Raw genomic sequence first — 13,060 nt, 5'->3', positions numbered from 1 at the left:
GAAGCAAAAAATGGCAGACAATGTACATAAGATTTCTTTTCTCCTATTCAGATTGGTAGCTACAATACATATGAAATAGGAACGTTCTTACTTTAACCATTAAATATAAGCCAATCTCTACTTGGGTCTTATTATCAATACAACTCTCACACGGTTAGAGAAACTTTTGGGAGATCTCAACGTTCTTTAATGAGAGTCAAAGGGACTTCTCTTCTAAGAATTCATTAGACACAGTGGTGGCCCAAAGGCAGAAGGGAAAATGGAGATTCTTCAAAATGCAGCAAAATTTTATTCTGCCCATACATCCTCTATCAAGATAGGAGGTCAAAACTCTCCTAAGCCCAATCCTTTCCTTTAGACAATACAGGCCCTTGGTTCTTGGCAAAAGCATGAAATCCTGGCTTGTGATGCCAAGATGTACATTAAATGTTATCTTTTAAAAATACAAACTCAATGAGATCATAGCTTTAGTTTCATAGTCAATTAAACGCAAAAAGAAAAGAAAGACATCTCAGTTGCCCACTCAAGACCAGCACTGTTTAGGTACTACCCGGGAGCCAGTTTTAGATAAAGACGACCGATAACTTGTTAGTCACTGTTCCTTGGTTAGTTAAAGGAATTTCATGTTTAGTCATTTTTGGAGTAATGCCAAAGCTGTAAATGGACCAACTGACATGCCAAGAATTACCTTGAACACTTAACTCTTGCAAATGGGAGAGGGGCAAAGGCCCCTCTACCCTACAGGAATATAAACTAACTCTGTAAATTATTTAGAGCATAACAACTTAGATTCCCTAAGCAAGTAACTTCTATTCTTGCCATCATGTGAATAGTAAATATAATCTACAATAAGTGGGAAATTTAGCTATAATTTATAATAATAAATGGGGGAATCAGTTTTAGGTGCCCCCCATTGTCCAACTATTGTGCTTACATATTTTATTAGTGTCTTCAAATAAATAATTTGAAGACTGTCAACATTTCTTCTCCAATTGATATAAATCCATTAAGTACACAGGAAAAATTACACGATTCACTGAAGATTCTACTGCCTTATGGGATGAAGTTGTAGATTTGTTTGTTTAGGATGTGATCTTTGACAACCTTATCAAAGGCCACACTGGAAATCATAGTTGTTTCCTTAATGTGCCCTCAAAGGTTAGACGTAAGGCCTGCTTATCTCTAACTTGTGATGTTACCAGCAAGATGGAGAAAGAAGCTACAGGAGAACCCTAAATGTTTCAGGATCCAGAAATTCATATCTTGAGGACCACCTGAATGAAATCATCTCAGACACTACAAGAGGGAAGCATCAAGGAGGTGATGTGTACAGCAGTATCAGATTGCCAAGGCTTACCTACTGCTGACCAAGGAATAAAGCTGAACTAGGTTAAGCTCTGAAAACTAGGGGTTAATAAGGCAACTCTCTTTGCAAAGCCTTAATAATCACTCAAACAGCTTTAGTGCAGGCTGGGGTTTCCAGGAAATCAGTTTTGCAGGATGAGTAATGAATGTGCCATATTCAAGAAATTCAAATTCCTTGAGTGAGAAAATCACTAAGAAAAAGAGTCTGTATTTTACCACTTCTTCCAAGAATGTTCTCTATTACACCACACATTTTCTTGCCTAACTGCAGATAATCATGCCACTGTTTGGGAAAGAAAATATTCCCACACAAATCCTACTTGTGAAATAGAGAAAATGTTACCCATTTTTCAGTTCTGTTCAGGAAGAATCGATTCTAAGGTCTAATTATGAGGCAGCGAGCTTAGATAAAGGCACATGTATGGGGAATGGCATGCCCAACTTCTCTGTGAACATCCTCAATTCCACATCTTGTACTATGATCTCAGGATTATGTCTCTTGATATGAGCCAGGAGGAGTCATTTTTCTTGTGTAATATGTGCAATACTGGATTTGATCAGAATCTTAGCAATTCAGAACCTAGTCATACTGACAAACTCACAAGGATAACAACTTCTTAGCACATATTTCCGTGACAGTAGGATGATGCTAGATATACATACATATACATATATACACATATATTTATATATGTGTATGTATGTACATGGGTGTATATGTGTATGTATGTACATGTAAATATATGTGTGTATATATACACATACATATATGTGTGTATACATACACACATATATGTGTATATATGTATATGATTATACATATTTCTTTTGACTCCTTTTTGTAAATTCTAGCCCTCCAAATATGATGTATTAAAGTGTGAAGAAAATAATGATATGTGTGTGTGTGTGTGTGTGTGTGTGTGTGTGTGTGTGTGAGAGAGAGAACGAGACAGAGAGACAGAGAGAGAGGGACAGAGAGACAGAGACAGAGAGATTCATGAAGTCATTATTTATTAAATGTCTGTGAAGTTCCAGGCGTTTAATAAACTGCTAGATGTTGGGCACACACATTTCACAAAATGAAAACAGTTCTTACCCTCAAGAAGCTTACATTTTGTGGGGGCTAGGGGAGGTGAGTGATGGAGAAAAATCTATACATTGATGTGTGAAGACAAAATATATACAAAGAAGTCTGAGGGTGGGCCTGGGATAATGAGGAAGGACCTTTCACAGCAAGTGGAATGTGAGTGGGGTCTGAGAGAGAACTAGGGATTCTAAAAAGCAAAAGTGGGGAGGGGGAACATTGTAGGCTTGAAGAAAATGCCAAGCAAAGGCAGATGAGAAGGAGGTGGAATACTCTGTCTAGGCAACATCAGTCGGGTAAGTATGTTTGGAATACGAAATGTATGAAATCCTTTCAGCAAAACAACTTAAGGGCAAGAATGTAAAGGTCTTCAAATGACAGAGAAGTTTGTATTTATAATAAGGCACTACTGAATCTTCTTAGGCAAGGCAGTGACACATGGTCAGATCTCTGCTTCTAGAATACATCTGGCATCTATGTGAAGGATGGTTTGGAAAGGGGAGAGGCTCGAGGCTTGAGGCATGGTAACAAATTAGCCTCAAAAAACCCAAAATCCACCAACAAATGGATTTCCTGGCTTCCCTCCAGGCTCTGCTAAAGTCTCAGTTCCTTTAAGAAGGCCTTCCTGGATCTCCAAGCTTTCCCTCTGAGAGAATCTTCAACTTTTACTGTCTACATCTTGTTTGTACGTTATGGTTTGCATGTTGTCTCCCACGTTAAGATGCGGGCTCCCAAGACTAGGGACTATTTCCTGCCTTTATTTGTACCCCCACCCAACACTTCTGCTAAATGCTTGCTGACTTAAGGTGTCTCTGGTACATCCAAACAGAGGCATCTAACAGGAGGCTGATGAGGTGGGATTAGCATTTGGATTTCAGACTCATCTGTAAAGATAGATTAGCTGAAGTCACTGGAGCTAATGGTATTCCCAAGACAATCAATATAAAAGGAGAACAAGACTCAGGACTGAGTCTTAGGATAAATGCACAATAAACCCAAAGGCATTTATTAGCCACCTACTGGGTACATACTGAGAATGCAAATGAAAATGACCAAACAATCCTACTCCCAAGGAACTTTGATGTCTCAAATCCTTCAAAGGGGCCCTCACGTTGAGGGAAAAGAACATGGAGGGAGTAGTAATTACCAAAACCTGGGAGAAAGTAGCCAGGAGCATGGGGTGCTGAATGGTGTTACCACATGCAGCGAAGTAATGGATAAAAAATATCTATCCTATCTGGATGATCTGGTAGAGAGAGATCCAGGGACTTCAGCCAAGAGTGGGAGCCAAAGACAGATTAGAAGAACATGAAGAATGAGGGGAGAGAGAATGAGAAAGCAAAGGCAGAAGCACAGATGGCTTTTGGTAGGGGTCAGATGGTGAGAGGTAGGAAAGACAGCAATAACAGTGATGATGGGGGTCAAGTGAAGCTTTGTTTTGTTTGTTTTGTTTTTAAAGGCATGAAGATCCGGGAAGGCTGCAAAGGCACCCTGGATGAGGGCACCAGATAAGGAGAGATTGAAAAGTAAATTGAAGGTGTGTGAACAATCCTGGCAAGATTCAAAAGGAGGTGCCACTGGCATTAGTACAAAAGTTGGCACTGACCAGAAAAGCCAACTCTACCTCAAACTGAGGACTGAGACAGGAATGATGTTGAGGGTGTGTGAGATGTAGAAATGGGAAAAAGAAATTCAAGATGGATACTCTCAATTTTTTTTCTCTATGAGATAATATCCTCTGCTGAATGGGTGTGGAAAGTGTATGATGTAAGTAGCTTAAGGGCTACAGAAGGCAGCTGGGTGGTGCTGTGGACAGAGCACAGTCAGTGCTAGTCAGGAAGACCAGAATTCAAATCCAGCCTCACATACTTCCTAGCTGTGTGATCCTGAGCAAATCATTCTGTTTCTCTTTGCCTCAGCTTCCTCAACTGAAAAGGGGGATTTACCTTCTAGGGTGGTTGTAAGAATCAAGTGAGGTAATATAGGTAAAGTGCCTGGCACATAGTAGGCATTATATAGATGCTGGCTATAATGATGACTGACTCTTCATCGTCAGTGTGACCCATCACCTGGACAGTGAACCTTGCTGTAACTGTGCAAGGTTCAAAGAACCGATGCTGAAGATATTATCTAATTCTTTCCAAGAGAAATGTTAAACGGGTGATTCTCCCATGTAAAGAAAAGCAGGTGAGAAAATTGCTACTCCTCAAGGTGAGAAAATTGCCAGTAGAATTGTTTTAAACATCTCTGAGCATTTAAAGTTATTTACAATTTCACCTTTTTCTCCTTTTCTAGTCTTTTTACACATTATATCATTCCATATCCTTCATGATCCAGTCATCTTGCTTTGTCACTTCTCACACGTGATAATCCATCTCCTCCCTCCATGCTTTTGTACTGGCTGCCTCCCATGCCTGACATGTTCTTCCTTGCTTCTCACCTCTTCTTCTTAGAAATCCTGGCTTCCTTCAACAGCTGTCATTTCCTAGTAGGATACTTTTCACAGGCTCCTTAACTTCTAGTGCCATGCCCTTCAACATTACCTTCCATCTACTGTTATCTCATATATCCCCTTTTTGTGCGTATATGATACCTTCCTCAAGTCTCTCCCCACTCCAAGCCATCCTCCATTCAGTCACTAGAGTGATTTTCTAAAGCACAGGTCTGATCATGTCACCTTCCCCATACTCAATAAATTCCAGTGGTTCCCTATCGCCTCCAAGAGCAAATATAAAATGTTATGTTTGGCATTCAGTGTTCTCCATAACCCAGCCCCTTCTCCCTTTCTACTCTTCTTATACCTTACTCCCCCAGGGAGTGCTCTTTAATCCATTGACACCGACTTTCTGGCTGTGTCATGAATAAGACACTCCCATTTCTTGGTCCTGGGCATTTTCTCTGCCCATTCTCCATGCCTACAATGCTCTCCCTCCTCTGATCTCATTACTGACCTCCCTGGCTTCCTTTTAGTCCCAACTAAAATCCCACTTCCTACAGGAAGCCTTCCCCAATCTTTCTTCATTCCTGGGCCTTCCCTCTGCTAATTATTTCCTATTTATCCTGTATACAGCTAGCTTTGTATATATTTGTTTGCATGTTGTCTCCCCTATTAGACTACATTCCTTGAGAGCAGGGACTGTTTTTTGCCTCTTTTTTGGTATGCCTGGCTCTTACTACTGTACTTGGGCATACAATAGGTGCTTAATAAATGTTTATTAATTGAGTGATTGCTGTCTCCTTCAGTAGAATAAAAGTTCCAAGAGGGCAGGAGAAGTTTTCACTGCTTCTTATGTTCCTGCCCCTGAGTATCTGATGTGTAAAAAATATGTGCTGGGTGATAGAATCACTTCAATCAGATATACGCAAAGAATGGAAGAGACAAATTTCTTTGGTCTCCAAAGTAACATTTACAAAAGAGTGAAGCAGAATAGAATTATCTAATACAAAAGAGCTATTTATTTTATAAGATATTCTGAAGATTAACAAGTCCTCATTTTTTAAGTGACTGAACTTCTCAGCACCTGCAGACAGCTCTCTAAGGATGTAAACTCCAGAGGAGTTGATGATTTGTATCCAACATGCGCAATGAGAGTTCCTAATAATGCTGAAGAAATCATGGGTCTGGACCAAAACTGGTCTGTCCGTTAAGAATACACCCAGAGCAGCAGTAACATGATTTCATCCAAATAATAATACAATAATATTGGTTAGTTAAGATGGTTATTCTAGCATTTGTTGGGGGGAGACAATGGGGTTGGTTAAGATGGTTATCATAACATTAGAGGTGGGTATTGGTTAATATGGTGATAATAACATTGGGAGGATTGGTTGATTAATTGGCTATTATTACAACGTTGTGGGGAATGGGGTGGTTAAGATGGTTATGTCATCAGGGGGTTGGTTAAGAAGGTGGATAACATCGGGAAGATTTGGTTAAGATGGTTAGTATAACATTTTGGGGGGAAAGGATTGTTGCAGTTGTCGATTTTGTTTGGAGGAAGGCAGTGGAAAGTACAAATGAAGATTTTTACCAAAAAGTACAGAAAATAACCAGGTGCTCCAGGTACCTTTTCCTCAAGGCCTTTTAGAAGGAGACAAGAAAAGGTCAATCTCCCCTCCCCTGAAAGCACTCACACTTCTAACCCTTCTTGGTCTGGGCTCATCACGTAACTGCGAACTTCTCTGAGGACTTTTAGGCTGTGCTTAGGCTACTTTGTTCATGTGAAGTTTCATTCATTCAACATTAGTTGGGGTTGATATGTTTCCCTTGGGAGTAAGTGGGCAGAATAAAGCCTTTAAAAATTAAATTCTATAAAAATGCTTGGTTTTTTTCACATTAGAAGTGGGGGGTCTAGCAATTCCCCCTTGACTTATAAGCCAGCATTTTAAGAAAACAACCTAAATGCTTGACAGCAGACTATATACTTACTATTTACACAAGCTCATGGTTAAAGGATTAATTTATTTTACAAGCATGCTTAGACATAAGGTCATAGATTTTTAGTTAAGCTGATTCAGGGAGTAAGACTCCCAGGTTTCTCTTTTTCCTTTTCCTTCTTTTTGCTTATGGTCCAGACTTCTGATTTCAATGGCAAAGGAAGTTATGCTACGGAAACTCTCTCTAATCAAAGGAGATCTGTCCTCTGTACCTTTATAGTCTTAGAGAGTAGCCTGGGACAGTGACAGCATCACTGCTTATATGGGTCCAAAGCAGCACTAGAACTCAGACCCTCCCTACTCCAATACCAGCACTAAACATTGTACCACTCTGCCTCTCAGGTGTCTTGTTAAAACATTATGTTCTTGACAAAACCTAAAATTATTGAAATAAACATCTTCTTAAAGATATGAAAATCTATTTCATGTATTTTGTTTTGAACTAGTCTAGATGTACTTTTGCTAACACTACAGATCGGCTTAATTCAAGTGCCAGCTACTTCCAGGGAAAGTCCTGTGGGACTGTATTCTCCAGGCATATTGATGACGTTCTCCCAGGCTGCTCTTATCTCATATTTATCTGCATACATGGTATGTCCTCCTAGTAAAATGTAATCTCCTTGAGGGCAGAGGATGCTTGGCTTTTGTCATGGATCTCCCAGCTTTGAGCTCAGCACCTTGGACATGATATGTGATATAATACATCGTTCATTACATCATATATAATGAACTGATTAACTGTGTATATGTACAATATACATACATGGAGGTGAAAATCGCTGAAATCTTCACTTCAGCAGATGTGCTTACTAAAAAGCCAGGAACCTACCCACTTGTCTTTTCATATGCCCCATGAATTCTGCTAGATTTAAAATATCTATGTGGACTTTGGGAGACTATTTGCTTAATGTAAATAATTAATGTTCTAAATTAGGAGAATGTACAAGGACTTTGGGAGAAGGGGGGAGGGAAAGGTAGAGACAGAGAGACAGAGACAGAGAGACAGACAGGGAGAGAGACAGAGAGGGAGGGAAGAAAGGAGGAAGAGAGAGACAGAGACAGATACAGAGACAGAAAAGGAGAACAGAGAGAGAGAGGCACAAGAGAAATAGGCTTGGACCCCATTCCATCATCTGTCACGTGTCCCTGCTTAGCTCCACCTCCTGAGATGGGATGCAGTGCTTGTCCATACTGGAAGCTTGGAGATGTCAGCTATAAACTGTAGCTCTGGACTCCTCTGACACTACTTTGTCTCTAACTGGTGTATTTTTCAGGCAGCGTCATAAAAGACAGCATTTCAGGTCCTTTAAGAGTGACGTTTTGGCTACAGCTTAAATCAGCTGACCACTGCCTATGATGATGTCATCATTTGCTATTGTCTACATTAGACTGTTAAATTCCCTAAAAAGTGAATTTTAAAGAAGTTCATATGCTACGATGCATATGTAGAAATTGTTCACATAGCTGCAAATAGTCAGATGGGATCAACTATATTTTGAAAGAGGTACATTAGCAAGAAAGTTGTCAAGTCTTTTAACTCAAAAGTAAATTTTTAAAAAAGAAAGCCATCAGATGGCATTTTGACACATTCAAACTTTAAGAATGTAGCTTTAACGACTTCAAAAAGTAGCCAACTATCAACTCTATAGGGATGACTCCCACATTCACATCTCCAGCCTTAACTTTTTTTCTTCATTTGTTTTTACTAATCAGCAATTGTTTATTAAGCACCCATTGTATACCAGGCACTGTGCTAGTTGCTGGAGATTGAAAGACAAAAATGATATCGTCCTTGCCTTCAAGGAAGGCCTTCTACATTACATTCTACCAATCTCCAAATGCCCACTGGACATCTACTGCACAGCACCTCAAGTTCAGGATGTTTAAGGCTAAATTTATTCTTTTCCCTAACTTTCCTATCTCTTGATGGTACCACGTCTATTCTAAGCTTGGGGTGAGCTTTGATTCTTCCTTCTCCTTCATCTAATCAGCTGCCAAGGCCTATTGATTCAAATGGAGATGTGCCTTATATATCTCTTGATTCCCCCTTTCCCCCCAACCAGGGTCTAGTATAGTGAATTACACATGGTAGTAATTTAATAAACATTTGTTGAATGTATGATAGAGTTAAGAAAGGCAGTACTGCATAATAGAGGGAGAGTCAGCTTTGCAGTCAGAAAGACCAGAGTCCTATTTCTGGCACATATCTCTGTGTATCTAGATGGCAAGTGAATAAAGCCCTGGACCGAGAGTCAGGAAGACGAATTCAAATTCGGCCTCAGGCACTTCCTAGCTGTGTGACCCTAGACAAGTCACTTAACCCTGTTTGCCTCAGTTTCCTCATATAAAATGAACTGGAAAAGGAAAAGGCAAACCACTGTTGTCTCTTTACCAAGAAAACCCCAAAAGGGGTCACAAAGAGTTGGACATGACTGAAACAACTGAACAACAAAACCCTGGATAATTCACTCCAATTCCAAGCAGCTCTCTAAGAGTTTAAGGTATAGACTTCTCACTTGTGCCAGTGTTCATTTTTCCTGTTACATAACAGTAATACTGTATAACATACTGTTGTATAACAATAATGACAGTGAGCATTTACGTAGCCCTTGAAAGTTTGCAATGCATTTTATATCTGTTACATCATTTGTTTATCTCCAGTAAGAGCTAAACATCATTTGGGATTTTGATTGGCCCTCCCATTAGACAGATATAACCTGTAACTCGGTGTGATCTTGAAAAAAACTGGAAACCTATCAATATTTGTGAATATACTGTATTCATCATTTAAAGACCTCCCTCCTCTCTGACCTGAGGATAACAGTCAGGAATGAGTTAAAGATGAATATCGTATGTAGAGGGTGTGTATGTGTGTGCTTAAAAATGGGTCTTTTCTCTTTTACAGTCAAGTTTTTCCTGTGCTGCCTTCTGTTCTTTCTTTAAAATGCCCTCTTCCCAAAACTGTAAGAATTGAGCTCCTTCTTCTAAATGATTCTGTTTCCTTTTCTTTTTTTATTAGAATTTGATGAAAACTTCCCCCTTTGTTCACAGAAACAGGGCCAGATCCCAGCAGTATACAGTAGCTGTGTGGCTGAAAAGCTGCGTGAGCCACAAAGTTGAAGTCACACGATATACTGCAGATGTATGATAGATGTAGCTATCATGTTCCTCAAACGGGCCCAGATGAATCCTTTTGCAAAGCTCTGAATGCTTTAGAAACATGACTTCTTGTCTGTTTTACTTGATTTCTGAGCTTGATTCTTCTAGATGAAGGCTTCTTATAGCAACACAACTGTATACATTAATACACATTTTCTATCGTTTATTTTTTGATCCAGCCCAAAAAATAATTCTGTTGTTTATTTCCCAAAAACAATTCATTCACATACAGTAGAACTGTCCTTAATATGCCTCCTCGAGCAAATAAATTGTTTTAAACTATCTTTATTTATTTCCTGTAAAGTTTTAAAAACAGACTATTTATTCAAACTCTGTAAACCCCACAAAACCTAGTATAGTTTCATGCATGGAAGAGTAAGTCAAGAATATTTACTGTACTGAAAGTTCAGTGGAAGGCACAGTACAGTGATCTAAGCGGAGATACCGGATTAGATCCTGACCTCAAGGAGCTTATAATTTAGCTAGGAAGGTGAACAGATACATCTGAAACCGCTTGAGAAAAATTACAAAGCAACATTAACTACAAAGGTAAAAACAGTATTTTGGTGACAATTCAAAGGGGCTGAAGGAATAGAGAGCAAGGAAGAAATTAGAATGAGATAGGATTAATCAGGGAAGGTTATACAGAGATGCCCCTCATTCCCCATCTTGTGAATGACAAGAGAATAACATCCACTTTTAAAGCAATCTAAATACAGCTGCATCTGCTAAAAAAAACCTAAGACATTTGTAATTTTTCTTTTACTGAAGCAACTAGTCAATGCAGAGTGGTTGAAAGAATGTATGCATGTACTGGAATTTATGCATTATGTATAAAGAAGGACATATGTGTATAAGCTCGTGCATGTATGTGCATGGAGAAACACATGTGCAACGTGCATCTTGCACACACAGAACAGATCACTTGCTACTGGAGGGACTGAAATGTGCAACACTGTCTGCTGGATTTGGACAAACCTGTTGGAAAGGTCTTGTTTGGGCTTGTTGTCTGAGGAGTCGCTGCTGCTGCTGCTGCTGCTGCTGCTGCTGCATGAGTTTCATCTGGATCAGTTGTTGCTGGGACGTGATTGCGTGGATGGAAGGAGGTTGCATCATGGTGCCCGAACGTCTCTGCAACATGTTGGAAAGGGCTTGCTTTGTGTTGGTGGGGACAAAGGAGCCCGTTGGATCCAGTCGGGAGCCACCTGGAAGACATCATACATGTAGAGAGTTTCTCAAGATCAAGTGTACCAGGGCAATGTGCAAGAGAGAACGCTAAGTCTCTAGAACTATACTGACTTATTCTGTCAAGATGGAGTCAGGAAGGAATTTGGAAACCAAACAAACAAATCAACATTTAAATAAATGTTTATGGGTTTATGTTATTATAACAAAGGAAGAGGGCCCATTTTGGAGAAATGAGAGTGGAGTGAGGGGAGTAGGGAAGAAAAGAACTCAGGGTAGCCTGTGTGGTTCTAGGACTGATCAGGCGCTTCTGAGAATTCAAATACCCCAGTTCAGTATGATTCTAACTTTTTAAAGGCTAAAAGGAAAGGCAGAAGGGGAGAGGGCCACTTTATCAGGACGATGTAGGCAGGACATCTTGCCTCTGAAATATACTGGCTGTGTAATCCTACACAAGTTACATAAGCTACCAATGGCCCTGGTAAATCTGTCACACCCTCCTTCTGCATTGCAGAGCAGGCCTCTAAGGCTGAGGATGAAGGAATGACACTTGGATGGCCACAGCCCTGCCTCTGCTATTTCCTGTTACCATAGCCATTCTCAATTTTGGCCCTTCGTTCCCTTTAGCTCACAGTTTGGAATATATTCTGCTATTAAGGAAACAATCCTCTTATACATTCTCCACTCTAGAGTTCAAACTAGAGACTTCTCTCCTGTAATTCCAAAAGATGCATTTACAAATTGACTTAGAGGTACACTCCTTCTCTCAAGTCACTACTAGGCTCAAAAGTTTCCCTCCCCAAGATTTAAAACAATCATTGTGGCTTCCCAACCAATGGTGTGACGTGATAGTTTTGAAAGGCTAATTTGACTTCAGGTGGCATTAAGGTAAGCAGAGGGAATAGGGACTGCATCTGTGATTTTAATGGTAGAGGAGATTCTTGTTGAGATTTCTTTTACCATTCTTTTGCAACTTAGTATCTTACAGAGTTGTTTCACAGATTCAATAGTCCACAGCCAGGATGTTATCAGCAGCAGGACTTGAATTCAGGTCTTTCTGGCTTCAAGGCCAGGTCTCTATTCACTATGCCACAATGTCCTGAGAAGCACAAAAGGCCCCAAAAGTCCAGCTGCACTCGGCCCGAGTCAGATCATATTTTTAGTAATATGTTTGACTCTAGGCACCACATTTGAGGAAGGATACTGATAGACCACATCATGTACAGAACAGCAGGCTGAAGAAGGAACTACAGATGATGTTATACAGGAATTGAAGGATATTTTAGACTGGAAATGGACCTGTGGAGGAAAAGGGGCATGAAGGGTGGGAGAGGCAATTAAGAAACATTTATTAAGCACCTACTATGTGCCAGGCATTGTGCTAGGCTTTAGGGATACAAAAAGAGGCAAAAGACAAGTCTTTGCCTTCAAGGAGCTCATAATACAAGGAATAAACGTTATGGACAATTTGGAAGAATATACCTAACAATCTGGTCTCAGAGGAAACTGCAGAAAAACAGATTTTGGCTAATGTAAGAAAATTGTAACAAAAAAAAAAAAAGGTTTCTAACTACATGAGGCTGTCCAAAAACCAGAATAGCCTCCGTCTGGCAAAGAATTTTCCCTCATGGAAGTTTTTCAGGCAGAGTTTGGGATGGTCACTTAATAAAGATAGTTTTGAGAGATTTTTGCTCAAGTAAGACTACTTGATAAGGTACTTCCTTTGCAACTTGATACAGGCCCGAGGGCTGAATCCCAGCTCTGTAACTTATTACCTAGTGTAAATAAGTCACATCAAAAAAAATCTCTGTGCCTCAGTTTCCTTTTCTG

At 39.8% G+C, this 13,060-nt stretch overlaps 1 protein-coding gene across 16 annotated transcripts in view; it reads right to left on the bottom strand.

Moving 5' to 3' along the window:
- Positions 1–13,060, bottom strand: part of MED12L (mediator complex subunit 12L) — a 603,739-nt gene that overhangs the window by 22,353 nt on the left and 568,326 nt on the right. For all 16 annotated transcript variants that reach the window (XM_072618312.1, XM_072618310.1, XM_072618325.1 and 13 more), the window contains one exon: positions 11,024–11,250. In XM_072618312.1, coding sequence (XP_072474413.1) covers positions 11,024–11,250 — 227 coding nt within the window. The remainder of the gene's footprint in view (positions 1–11,023; positions 11,251–13,060) is intronic.

Source organism: Notamacropus eugenii, chromosome 6 (assembly GCF_028372415.1).
Source record: "Notamacropus eugenii isolate mMacEug1 chromosome 6, mMacEug1.pri_v2, whole genome shotgun sequence".
Classification (NCBI taxonomy): domain Eukaryota; kingdom Metazoa; phylum Chordata; class Mammalia; order Diprotodontia; family Macropodidae; genus Notamacropus; species Notamacropus eugenii.
This window is presented reverse-complemented; position numbering and strand designations above follow the sequence as displayed.